The 13,882-nt window shown below is 51.1% G+C and overlaps 1 protein-coding gene across 1 annotated transcript in view; it reads left to right on the top strand.

Moving 5' to 3' along the window:
* The window catches only part of SEMA5B (semaphorin 5B), a 113,018-nt gene that overhangs the window by 76,442 nt on the left and 22,694 nt on the right, over positions 1-13,882 (top strand). Inside the window, exons 3-4 of the mRNA XM_020287147.2 lie at positions 3,137-3,236; positions 7,529-7,574. Coding sequence (XP_020142736.1) covers positions 3,137-3,236; positions 7,529-7,574 — 146 coding nt within the window. The remainder of the gene's footprint in view (positions 1-3,136; positions 3,237-7,528; positions 7,575-13,882) is intronic.

Genomic DNA, 13,882 nt, shown 5'->3' with positions numbered 1-13,882 from the left:
GCGGGAGCACTTCCGGAGTGCCTGGGTTCCTGGAGAGCATTTTTGATCCTCAGGTAGGAATTGAATGAACCTGGCTTCCCGCTGCACCCTCTTACAGAATGAAGGGATGCCGGCCCTCCTCGTTCTGACAGCGTTGAGTTGTCCTAGCCATTCGCCACGTTTGTATTGGGCCCTGCTTGGTACCAGCCACAGAAGGGGACACCATGGGGTCTCAAAGGCAGATGAGGGTTTCCTTTGAGTACTCGATTATCTCGTACTGTTTGTTAAAGGCCACTGCCTTCCGTCTGTGGGCTCCAATGGCCCTGGACTGGGCTGTGGTCCGGAGAAGTTGCCTCATCCAGCTCAGCACAGCCCCCAGCTGCCACGGCCCACTAGGACGTCGCAGTTCATTTCTGACTGATCCATTGGCCTCCGCCTTGTAGCTGTGCGTTTCCCGCTCCCCCGACACCTGCCCGATCTGTGACTAGCCCCTGAATACCCTAGAGGAGCTGCCAGGGGCAGGCTCTGACTGCCGTTTTTCTGTTGCGAGAGGTTCAATTTTCTCCTGCCGGTTTCTTTTGAGGGTGGCCCACCTGTGTTTCTCTTTGGCCTGCATATTGTCCCATTTCCACAGTGTCACCTTTCCAGGCGGCAGGGAAAAGCCAGCCCGGAGTTAACACTGGCAGTGGTTAATCCACAAGGTGGGTAATTGAATTGACTATAATTAAAATCACAGGAGCGTCATGGAGAATGTCATTTTTCTCTTAAAGTCGCCGTCCAAAGCTTTCACTGCACACGGAGCTCAGAACGTGCTTGGTGTTTTAAAGACAGCCTTCCCTCTGGTCCCCTGTTCAATGAGGCTGGCTCCCTTCCCAAGCCTCCCCCAGGATCGTGGCGCTGTGCCCGGCCACGTCTCTCCTCCTTGCCCCTTCCTCCTTGCCCGTGTGGGTCCCTGGAAGGGGCCCCACCCTCCACGCCCCCACCCACCTCCCCATTGTCATCCCAGCTCCTGCCCAGTTTCCTCTTCTCTCCTCCTGGAGAAAAGGCATGAATGGAGGCTGAGCAGACCAGCGAGGTGGAGTATTTGCTGAGGACCAGTTATGCCACCCCCCCCCTTCAGCTGCCCACAGCTGGAATGCCCCTGTCGGAAGCAAAGGAGGGAATTGAAATGTAACCTGTTTGGTTAAGGAGCACCTGGTCGGATGGGGACAGGCAAAGCCCCCCTAGACACACACAGAAAAGGCTTGAACACATTCAGAGTGACAATAACATACAATGTGAATAGAACAGAAAGGGTAGAGAGAATATGGAACAAAATAAGATCAGGTGGAGAAGTTATAATCTGGGAAGGCTTCTTGGAGGAGGAGGACACTTGGTTTAGTTTCTAAGGTAGTATAATATTTTACTGGGATTTCTGAGAGTGGCTCTGAGGTCAGCTAAAAACCCAGCCCACCAGACGCCAGATCCACCCCCTATGCCTATATTGCCCAGATGCCATCTCGGCTGCGTGGCAATTCTTGTCAACCCATAGTCACCTGCTGGGGGCAGAGGCAGGCCCCAGGGGTTTGCTTCATTTTGCTGCAGAATTTCTTTCTTCTTTTTTTAATCATGCATATCACAGTTTTCTGAAAAACATCCAACTCGAAAAACCTCCAGTTCTCCAGGGAGCGATTAAGTGTTTGCCTGTCGTGCAGAAATGAAGGGCTGCTTTTACTCTGTAGTGGAGGGATAATGAGCAATGATTTATTTTCCTTGGATTACACACACACAGACACACACATACTCACACACACACACACTCTCTCTCTCTCTCTCTCCTATGGGCCTTCTATGAGCCAGTGGCTAAGGTGCTACGGGGAGAAAGCACAGTGCCCCATGTTTCCCCTTCGCCTTCCCCCACCAGGGTGAAAGCTTCTTTGCCCCTCAGCTGTCTCCTTCCTGCTGCCAGTTACCCAGCAGGTACCCTTCTTGCACCCAGCCTTGGGGTGTGGGCTGAGGGAGCGACATCGAGGGCCTGTGGCCCAAGATGGGAGAAGAGGGTCTGCAGCAGGAAGGAGAGGGGGAAGTCCAGAGGCTGTGGGGTCTCCTTTCTGTCCACCCCCCCATCCCTGGGAAAGGCCTTGGCTGGGAAGAGCCTTCCTCGGCCACAGGGGCAGACTCTGACCACCCACCCTCTGGACCTCCCACCTCTGTGGAAACTTGTCTGAAAATCCGATTTCCTCCTTCAATAAGGGAGTTGAGGATTATTCATGTGTTCATTCAGACACAGCTGGGTGCTGGGCTGGATTGGAGGTCCAAGAAGTGAGGTCTTTCCTGGTCCCTGGGGGAAACCAGCAGGCTGGACACCCCGTGGGAGGGGCTAGGATGACAGTCAAGTAGAAGACCTTGGGAGCCCTTGACCTTGGCTTGAGGGAGGCAGGGAAGGCCTCATGGAGGAGGCAGAAACAGGGCTGAACAGGAGTGCAAAGGTTAGCAGGCTCTTATGGGATGGATTTGGGGAAGTGTGCGATGTCTTTGTGGAGTGTGGCTGGAGAGTGTGAGGGAATGTAAAAGATGAGGCATGGTTCCTTCCATTGATCACTAAATAATTGCAGTGCCAGGCATCTGACGTGGGGGGACAGCAGGCCAGAACCCAGTGGCCTTCGCAGGAGTTGCGACTTTTCCTATGGGCCGCTGGGAGCTGAGGAACGGTTCCGAGCTGGAGGGTGACATGACCACACTTGCATTTGAGAAAGATCGCTCTGGTTGCTCTGGGGGAAAGGGACTGGAGGGGCAGGCATGGAAGCCAGGCTGGTTAGGAGGCTGTTGGCAGCGGTCCAGGCAAGAGATGATGGTTGTGTGGATGGGGGTGGGGTACAGAGGGGGAGAAATGAATGGATTTTGGGGATAGTTTGGAGGTAGAACAGGTGTGTATTGATGAGGCTGGTGAGTGCCTGGGGGTGTCCGGGACAATTATAGATGTCCCTTTGTGCATCTGGGGGAAGGGTAGAGCCCTCCTCTGGGGTAGGAAGTGTAGCAGGAGCAGTGACAACACCCCCCTCCTTGCCCCCAGGGCCACACAGAGATGGCAGGTGGCTCTCAGGTGCCTCTGCCCACTTCACGAGGTTCTCACCCGTTCTGTTCTCCCATCTGACGCTGGCTGCCTCTCTCTCCCTAGATCTGAAGCCCTGGGTCTCTAACTTCACCCACCCTGGGGCCCGAGACTTCTCCCAGCTCGCGCTGGATCCCTCCAGAAACCAGCTCATCGTGGGAGCCAGGTAATGAGGCGCAGGAGCTTAGAAGTGGGGGAGGGAGTGTTATTCCAGACGAGCCCACGTCTCATGGGCAGCCCCTCATCCTGGGCCCCCGTCCCTCTGCCAGGCCCTTTCTGTGTGCAAGTGTCTGTCCCCCACAGAAGGAAGCGTGGTAGCTGGGGAGGTCGGGGTGACCCTAGACCTCCCAAGCTCAGCCAGCTGCACACCTCGGTGGCTGGCAGTCAGTGAGAGCAGGGACGCCTGCCTGCCGGCCACCTCCTGGCGCTGTCCCTGCCAGCCGACAAGTCGTGCCTGGTTGGCGAACTCTCCGGGCGCTCAGCGCAGAGAAGGTGCCCAGGAGCCCCCTGCTGGCCGGCAGGCCGCCCGCGCCTGGGGCTGGGGGCACAGGCCACGTGCCTGTTTTATGAAGGACCTCACTTTCCCTGGCCTGACTCCTTTAGCCCACTGTCCAGACACAGTGTTCAGCAAATAATACACTCTAGGGAGGACTTGTGGGAACTTTCTGGGGTGGCCTAGAAGGAGAGATTCCTCACAGAATCATAGCTCATCGGCTCTGGTGGGGAAGGACGCTTAGGTGGCTTAGTCCAGCAGGTCTCCAAGTGTGGTTCCTGGACCGGCAGCCCCAGCAGCCCCCGGCACTTGTTGGAAATGCAGATTCTCGGGTCCACCCTAGACCTCCCGAATCAGAAACTGGAGTAAGGGCCCAGCGACCTGGGTTGAGCAAGCACAGGTGACTCTGATGCACACTCAGGATTGAGACTCCCTGGTCTGATCCAGCTATCTTCATTTAAACCTGCAGGAGAGGCCTGAGCAGGGGAAGGTGACTTTCCCAAGATCACATAGCAAGATGACAACAGAGTATGCAGAAGAGATCCCAGGTCTCCTAACCCTGAGGCTAGGGTTTTTTTCTGCTAGTCTGTGTCATCACCCCTGGCTGCACTGGCATTTTTCTGCTCTGCACCCCAGAGGTTCTGACCCAGCGGGTCTGGGGTTGGAGAAGGTGGCCGCTGGGCTGGGCACTTCCAGGCTACACTGTAGCTGACCATCCTTGCCCTTCAGGCTTTTCTTAGTGTCTCCACCCTGTCTTTGCTATATGAAAAGGAGGCAGGTCAAGAACAGAGCTTTAGACCTGGTGCGGTGGCTCACGCCTGTAATCCTAGCACTCTGGGAGGCCGAGGCAGGCAGATTGCTCGAGGTCAGGAGTTCGAAACCAGCCTGAGCAAGAGTGAGACCCCCGTCTCTACTATAAACAGAAAGAAATTAATTGGCCAACTAATATATATAGAAAAAATTAGCCAGGCATGGTGGCGCATGCCTGTAGTCCCAGCTACTAGGGAGGCTGAGGCAGTAGGATCACTTGAGCCCAGGAGTTTGAGGTTGCTGTGAGCTAGGCTGACGCACTCACTCTAGCCTAGGCAACAAAGTAAGACTCTGTCTCAAAAAAAAAAAAAAAAAAGAGCTCTGGACTAGGACCTGGTGAGCCAGATTCTCATCCCAGCTGATCTTGACCTTTGAGCCTCAGTTTCCTCATCTATAGAGACTAGGTTACAGTCTCTGCTGCCATTCCCGCACGGCTGTTATAAAGCTGGGGCTAAAAGCATTTTGTTTTCACTTTTAAAGTTTTTAATTAACTAATTATTTTATATCAATATTATGTGTTATGGTATGTCATTCAAAAGGCGCAAAAATGTATACAGTGAAAAGCAGGGCCACCCCCTCACACGAGCAGGACCCCTCCCTGGAGACGTGCCCTGTGGTGAGGTTCTTGTCTGCCCTCCCAGGGGTAATCTGTACATATGCACGTATATAACCATGTGGACTCTACTTTCCCAGCAGAGAGTAATTGTTTTACTTCCTATTTCCAGATGATTGTAGATTCACACGCAGTTGTAAGAAATAAATACAGAGAGAGCCTATATTCTCCTCACCCAGTTTCCCCCAATGCTAACATCTAACATAAGTATAGGACAACATTACAATCAGGAAATTGGCATTGATGCAATCCTTCCACCTAATTCTGACTTCACTGGTTTTACATGTGTACATTTTTAAAGACCCAAATGGTAGTGTCTGAAGACTCCACTCTGAACCTTGCGAAAGCATTTTGAAAGCTGCCATTCATTCTGTGCCTGCCATGTGCCAGGCACTATTTTATGTACCATGTATGCAGTAGATCAGACAATGCGTATAGTAAATGTCATAAATCACACATGTATTAAATAATCTAATACACACAGTGAATCGTGCATGCAGTAATTCATCTCATCTTCGCAATAACCCCAGGAGGTGGGTTCTGTGATCACCCTCACTTAGTGGACTGGGGCACCGAAGCTTGGAGAGGTTAAGTCACCCTATGACGGTGGTCACACTGCTCTTCCTCTCTCTAAGTTGCTTTCTTTCCTCCTTCTCTTCTGCCTGACATTTTCTTCCCTTCTTCCTGACCTCTGGAATTTAGGCTAGGGAAATTTTTTATTCATTCATAACCCTGCCTTGTTCCGTAAGGGATTTAGGGTGGGTCAGGCTACAGAGATTTCTCTCTGATCTCATACCCCAGCTCCCAGAAGAGCTGACTGCAATGTTGTGATGAATGATTTTTGATGGGATAAAAATGAATAAAGTGATGCAATGTTTCCCCTAATTTTTTAAAGCTGTGAGCAGATGCCTGTGTTACCTGAGCAGACGGCTGGGGCAGAGCTATAACCTGGAGCTCATCCGTCCCCAGGCCAGGAGGGTGGGGCTGCGGGAAACTGTGCTAAGGACCTGGGGAGAGGACTGGGGAGGGACAGCAGAGGCCTGGAGCCAAGGTCACCCAGTGAGGCCCTCCCAGCCCCAGGAAAGCAAAGAGGCTGAGTGGGGCGTGGGCCCGGAACCAGAGCTGGAAGAGAATCTCCCTGCCTGAATTATCTCCCTCCGGCCCAGCATTCATTCAGCAGGGCCCCTCCCCTCTTTCTGGCCCACTCCACGACCTTCTCGGCACAGCTGGGGTAGGCCAGAACTTTCTAAAGTAATTATTCCTAAAAAGTTCAGGAACCTAGAGAGGAATTGCCAAAAGAGGATAGAAGAAGGAAAGAAAGAAAATTCTGGGACCAGGCGTGGTGGCTCATGCCTATAATCCCGCCGCTTTGGGAGGCCAGGGTGGGGAGGGTGGCTTGAGCCCAGGAGTCTGAGTTACAGTGAGCTGTGATGGCGCCACTATATTCTAGCCTGGATGTGAAAAAAAGATAGTTCTTAGGAAAAACCAAGATTTTTACATCTGCTCGACATTAGTAATGTCTTTTAATATGCATCACACTCCTCTGTGTCCATGGTCCTGAAATAAGAAAGACAGGCATTGGCTTCTCTGTTTTATGGATGCGGGCACTGAGCCTCTCAGAAGGACCCAGCTGGCGGCTGAGCTGGGATTCTCTCTGTCTCTGCCACAGGGTGGGTTCTGCGAACCTGAAGTCATTGTCCTATGACACTGACCCAGTGGTTCTGCCACCCTTGTGACTCACAAGTCACCCTTGTGACTCTGAGTCCATGTGTGGTGGCCTCTGGCTCCGGAGCCCATGCAAAGCAATTGCAGCAGCACCTGGCACTTATGTGTGCTCAATGAGTGTCTGACTGATATTTATTATTATTATTATTATTATTATTATTATTATTATTATTGAAGGGTCTTGAGCAGCAGCCTGATAAGATGAAAGCAGTGTTTGAGCAAGCTGTGTCTGGCAGCCTGCAGGGTGGACTGTGGAGAGAGGGATGTGAGGAGGCAGATGGGGTCACTCGGGCTAGAGGAGACAGGCTGGTCCAGGAAGAGGCCATGGAAAGGTCAGATCCAGAGTCACTGACTATAGGAAGGACTGCAGGACACAAGGAAGCAAAAGGCACTCAGCAGCCCAGGGCATGGAGCCAGGAGAGACAGCCGGCCTGTGTGAGGACGGGCTGTCCAGGTGGCAGGCCAGGGAAGGAGGAAGCTGGCCTGTCTGAGTCTCTGCAAGGGTGCTGTGGAGCTTTAACAGAAACAGGCTGCAGAGCTGCAAAAGGTGGGGTCAGGGGGTTCCTCCAAGGGCCTGCTGGGTCAGCTGGGAGCAGAGCCAGCACGGGACTTCCTCACCTGTAAAATGGAGTTTCCTGCATTCCCTCCCAGGGTTGTGTGAAGATGAAATGAGCGAGTGCAGGTAAGGCTCCCCATGGGGGGTTGGCCTTCTGCAATCGGCACCCAGTCCTGGCACCCCAGGAGGCCCGAGCCAGCAGGCTGCTTCTGGGGGTCCTGCCTGCAGAACCAGCTTGACTTCTGATTTCTGTCTTCACAGGAACTACCTCTTCAGACTCAGCCTTGCCAATGTGTCCCTCCTCCAGGTACGTTTGCTGCTTCCCTTCCCTTCCTGTAGCTTCGGGGATCTAGGAGCCCCAGCGGGGCCCCACAAGTAGGGAGATTTAGAACTCAGCTCCTAGGATGGAAAACAGGAGCCACGTGCTCTTTTCCCTGGCCGTGGACTTGGACCCTGGCTGTCAGGGTAACTGCTGGGAAGATACCTGCAAGTGGGGAGCAGCCCCACATGCATGGAGACGCACACAGGGCTCTTGCAGCATGCAGGGCAGCTGCTGATGAGGAAGGGAGCACCAGGCTGGGGCGAACGGCTGTCCCTGTTTGCATGGGACTAAGGGGCTCCCCCGGGTGCAAAACTTTCAGTGCTAAAACTAGGTCAATACTGGGCAAACTGGGATGGTTGGTCATTCTAAGCCCAGAGCCTATTTCCACAAGAATAGGGGGTGGTCTTTGAGTTTGGGCCTCCAGGAAAAGGGTGTTCCTGATTCTTTCCCCACCCGCCCTAGTGATCCTATTCTAAGTCAGCATTTTCATTGAGCTGTGATTGATTTATTATCTGCTGCTAAGAAGGACTCCCCAAGCATAATTCTCTAAGTGCTCGGAGAGGCGTTTTAATGGGACTCCTTGATCCAGAACATTTATCCCAGATTGAGAAACAGATGCCAAACCATTTCTGCAGAGGCTGAATGTTCTAGAAAGGAAGGCCATCTCTTCTTCAGTGCGGGGAGAGCCCCAATTCTCATGTCTGGGAGGCTTCTTGGTCCCCCAGTGATCAAGCATTCATTGAACACTTACTGTGTACCAGAACCGAGCTGAGACTTAAGAACCATAAGAAAAGCAGAGCAACGTCTGCCCTCCAGGAAGCGTGATGAGCGAGGCACGTAACCTAATTAGGAATTAGGAATAATCGGGTGCGAGGCTGTTTGATACAGAATTTCCCTGCAACATGAAGTTAGGGAAGGGGAGAGCTCCTTGAGGAGCTGGTGCAACATGCTACATCTGGGTCCACACTCCTGGGGGCCATTGCAGCTCTTGGCTGGTTGCTAGAGAGGAAGTATAAGGGAGAGAATTGCTGTGCTCACTGGAAGGGAAGGGTTGGGAGGGATTAGGGCAAGTTGAAAAGAAATGCCATTCATTGATATCTGTCCATCTCTCCTTCCATCCATACCTTCACCAGCCAGCCTGCCCAGCCACACACACAATAAACAGTTACTGAACACCTACTGAAGGCCAGGCCCAGTCCTAGGCGTGGTACTAGGTATTTGAGTTCCACCAGAACCCATTCCCTTGCCTCAAGGAACATGCACATAGGAGGTCACATATGCCTCCCTTTCCTGGAAGGGGACAGGGCACATGTTCCTGGGATCCAGGCGGGAGCGAGCCAGGGGAAGTTCCCAGCAGCAGCCTCCTGAGGCCTGCCAGCTCGGTCACAAGCAGCCAGTCCAGAGCCTAGTTTCCAACTGGCATCCACAGAAAATGAAGCTAGGGTACCAAACCCAGCAGGTCAGGGCCTAGGGCAGCAGTGCAGTGGGGATTCAAAGTGGGTGTGGGGGAGTAGACCCAGGGGTCCTGCCCTGAGCTCCAGGTAGTTGGCTTTTTATTGGGTTCCCATGGTCTGCAGACAAAGGTCTGCTGGGAGGGTAAAGTGGCCGAAGGGAGGAAGAGAGACAGATGCACGGGGTTAGTGGCAGTGCTGTGGGAAGCACAGGGAAGGGGTGGTCTATAGGCATGAGGACTCCTCTGGGCCCAGCAAGGTCTGCAAAGCCTTCCTAGAAGAGCTACCCTTTAGCTGGAGCTCAAAGGATATGTTTGCCACGCAGAGAACAAAGGTGTGAAATAGCACGCAGGATGGAAGGGCAGGACCAGGGGGCATGAATGGGGTGAGAGTGGGAGACCCAGGAGAGAGGCCACATTGCAGGAGGTCTTCCTTACTGAGCTGAGGGGTCCACATTTTGTTTCAAAGGTCATGGGGATCCACTAATGTGTTTTAAGCAGAGAAGCAGCATGACCAGATTTGGTGTTTGACTTACCTGGCCCAGTGCAGCACCTGGATCAGTGGAGGAGCCAGTCAGGAGCAAGCTGCAATTGTCTAGGCCAGTGCTGGGAGAACTGAAGGAGGGCAGCAGCGGTGGGGATGGAGAGAAGACAGAGGAAGGGTTCTCAAGGTGGCAGGATCACACAGGGCCACAGCATCTCACGATTCCAGGGAGCTCCAGGCACACTGCCTTCTGTATGCAAGTGACCCTGGGTGTTGGGGAAGTTGGCAGCCCTGGAGGATTTAGTGATGCTTGGGCCACAGTGGTGACGTCTAAGTTTCTGGCTTGCACAGCTGGGTACCATGAATCAGGATGGGAATGGGGCAGTCTGACCCTAGGCCTCTGGTTCCCCCTTGGCTACACACTGGAATATTCCATCAGAGGGGCTTTAACCCACACTGGTGCCCGGGTCCCCCTCAGAGATTCTGACTGAATTGCTCATGGGTGCAGCCGGGACACTGGGATTGTTAAAAGCTCCCAGGTGATTTCAATGTACAGCTAAATTTAGGAACCATTGCTCTCAAAGTCAAGATTGTTCCTGTAGATGCTGCCCAGCTGGTTTGGGCCGCCCAGGCCTCCCTGACAGCTGGCCCATAGGTCACAGGTCATATACCTTACCTTAGGACTGTTAGGGCCCTGAGCTTGGTGACTGAGTCCTAGGGTTTGAGTCCCAGCTCAGTGTTGATCTGGCCCCAGCTAGGGGAGGAATCCTACGGCAGCCCGTAGCTCGTGCTTGGGCTAGGGTCCGCTTCGGGGACATTCCCTGAAGAGCCCTGCAAACCAGCCCCAATAGCACCAGGAACTGGTTTGAGCACCTTCCCCAGGTGTCTTTTTAGGGGCTTGACTTCAGGATTTCAGACTGAATTCACTGTGGCAGAGCTAGAAAAGTAGATATATTCTATGCCTCTTCCCATCCTAGGGGGTAGCGTCTGTCCACAGAGGGAAAGAACAAGCAAGAGTCTGGGGCAGACCTTGGCCTTGGCGCTCATTGCTGGGTCTTCTGGCTTGTTGACTGGCCTGGTGAGAAAGCCCTGACTTTTACTGTAAAATCCTGACTCCAGTGAGCGCCCTGCCATTGCCCTGTCAGGGGGCTTCAGGTCCCCGTGTATAAGCTTTCAGTCCTCAGCGTTTGCTGTCACAAGTGGTCACCAGCAACCAAGTGCTAAAGACGAGCTGCCCCACTTTACTGACAAGGGGAGGCAGGGACAAGGCCCCCCAGCTCAGCTTTCTTTACTTTCCTTGGGGCCTGGGGCTACACTTTGGTTATAAAACACCCCACAATGCAGCCAACTGATCCTCCCACTTGGCCTCAGGCATGATTTAAGTAAACTTAAAACTCAGTGCATTATTGATAGTTTAAATAATTAACATTCCATAAAGAAAAATCTAAATGCAAACAGTTCGCAAAACAGGGTCCATTAAGGGATCCCTAAGTACCTAACCCCTATTAAACAATTGATGTAAACTACTGTTCCTTAAAGAAAATCGAATACCCAGATGCCTCCCAATTCTCCAAGCAGTGGAGTGAGAGGAGGTGCGGCCAGCAGCTCATGGGGCGGGGGCTGTGTTGGGGTGCATGGGCAAAATCAATCAGCTCACATCAGCTCACCTGTGATAGTTATTTATCATGTAACTTCAAACACCAGTCTTGGGAAAGAAGAGGCCAGTGATCAGCAGTGGCGGGGATGCTTGGGGGCAGTAGGGGGTGCTGCTGAGAGGACCAGCGTGATGAGCCACCTTGGATTTGGCAATTAGGAGCTCATGAGTGACCTTTGCCAGAACAGTTCCAGGGCGGCTGGAGGCCTAATTGCAATAGATTTATGATCTTGGGTTGCCAGATGTCCTGTGAAGCAGAAATGAAGACTGTTCTGCACACGTGTATCAGGACGCATAATGGGGCTTTGTCTGGGGCTGGGCAGACACCGAGGGCCATTTCTGAGTTCCCTTCCAGCTCTTTCCATGTCCTCCAAGCTCCAATGTGGCAGCCCCAGAGTGGTTTGAAAATTACACTCTGCTGAGTGGTGGGCTTAATGCTCATCCATCACCGCTGGCTCCCACGCGTCCAGAGCAGTTGCTGAGTCCACACAAGCAAGTGTCCCGCCTGCTCCCTCCCACGGCACGAAAGCCGCGCAGCTCCTCTGTTACTAGAGAGCACCGTCCTGGAATTTCTGGGACAGCCCTCGTTTAAAGCATTCAGTGTGCTGCATTGATCAGACATGTCTATCTCCACTCCTCCGCAAAACCCCACTAAAGAGAGTGAGAAATTTTAAAAAGTACACATCCACAATGACAGAGAGAACAAAAGAGATGTCAGTGGAGAAGAGATTACACACATTCTGGGGAGATGGAAGGCGGACGGAGCAATCTGACTGACTTAGAGCAGAACTGCTTACAGAGGGGAGTGTGGCACCTGGCGCCCCAGAAGGGTCCAGAATTGGGTGTCAGGTATTGTGGAATGTGAGGGTGAATTACAAGGATGAAGGGGGCATTGATTGAAATTCTCTAAATTGAGAGATTGGAATCCAGGTCTCCCATCCCGAATAGCAGCTCTTTCTTCCCCCTCCCCCCTCCCCCAACAAAGGAGACTGAGGCCCTTTCTCCAGATACTCACCTAGAAGGGCTCCAAATTTAGGGACTCCAGGAAAAGCAAAGGGCACTGATGGGCGGTGGGGCTACAACAAAGAGATCAAGTGCAAGTCTGCTTTCCCCTCCACCCCTCCCAGGCACCATATTGGAGGAGTCTTTGCTGGAGAAAAAGACTCCAGAGACTTCTAAGTATGCCATGGAGGCTCTCCCAGGGAGAAAGCCACCTTACCCAGCACGCTGAGAGAAGCCCTCCAGTGTATACAAGCCCTACCCATGGACTTTCCGATAAGTCCTCTACCACTTTACTTCTCAAGCAAGCCAGCAAATACACTTTTTTTATCATATAAAATTTCATATGGCCATGAAAGTAGAGAGAATAGGACATGAACCCATTGTGCTCAATACCAGCTTAAAAGCTTCAGCATTTATCAGCTCAAGGCCAACCACGTTTCATCTACAACCCCCACTTCCTTGTCCTGAATCACTTTGAAGCAAATCTCAGACATATTATGACATCCATAAATATTTTAGTATTCATTTCTAAAAGACAGGAATTTTTTAAAGTGGCCTAAAATTAATAATAATTTCATATCACTAAATATCCAGTTAGTGTTTAAGTTTCCCTCTTATAAAATTTTAAAATAATTTTGGTAGTTTGAATCAGGATCTAAATAAAGATCCAATTATGTTGCAATTTGTTGATATGTCTCTTATATCTCTTTTAAACAATGTTTTCTCTCTTTCTCTCTTTGTTCAATTTATTTATTGAAAACACCTGACCGTTTGTCCTATAGCATTTCCCATGGTCTGGATTTTGATTGTTATGCAGTGGCATGAGTTAACATGTTGCTCTTTTTCCTGTATCACCTGTAAATTGATTGTTAGATCTAAAGACTTCACTCAATTTAGATTCTGACAAGATTACTTCATAGGTGTTATTGTGTACTTTCTTTAGGACATATATAGGGTCTAATTTTCTCTTTTTTGATGTTAGCAACCACGGATGATCATTTCCTAGATCCCTTAATTCTTTAGGTGTTACAATATGTTAGCTGGGCTACCTCTACAAAAATAAACTTTCCTTATCTAGTATTTGGTTACCTAATGGTATAGTCATATAGGAAAGGCAGGATTAATGTTCAATAGCAGTTTTTATTGACCAGCTTTCAAATAACAAGCTGGTTTGCTCATATCTTGGCGGTCAACCAATTTATCTTTTATTAGTATTATTAATATTATCATTACAAACTTATGAATTGAAACAGTGTTGATGTGTTTTGGTCCATTGGAGTTACCTCTTATTACTATCCCATCTTCCACCAGTGGGGGATTGGGGGAGCTCTTCAAGTTGGTTCCTGGGTCCTTATGACCAGACCCCAGCCATCTTTGGTTGCATTCTTGCTATCTGATGTGACAAGATGTTCCAGGCTCACCCTGTGTGTTTGCTGCCCCAGACCTGGAACCAGCATTTTTCCAAGAAGCCCTGGTTCCTTTCAGTAGGAAATGGTTAATGATTTATTTTTAGATATAAACAAGTAGCCAAAAATCACTAGGCATTTGAGGAAAGCCTCTCAAGTGAAAGAGAAGGCCAAAACAAACAAGCAAACAGAATGAAAAAAAAACAACTGTAAAAAAGAGACAATGCAAGAAAACATTTTTGGCTGGGTGCTCATGCCTGTAATCCTAGCACTCTGGGAGGCAGAGGTGGGAGGATC

The sequence above is a fragment of the Microcebus murinus genome, chromosome 1 (assembly GCF_040939455.1).
Source record: "Microcebus murinus isolate Inina chromosome 1, M.murinus_Inina_mat1.0, whole genome shotgun sequence".
NCBI lineage: Eukaryota > Metazoa > Chordata > Mammalia > Primates > Cheirogaleidae > Microcebus > Microcebus murinus.
The sequence above is the reverse complement of the archived record's forward strand: the minus strand, read 5'-3'. Positions and strand labels throughout refer to the sequence as shown.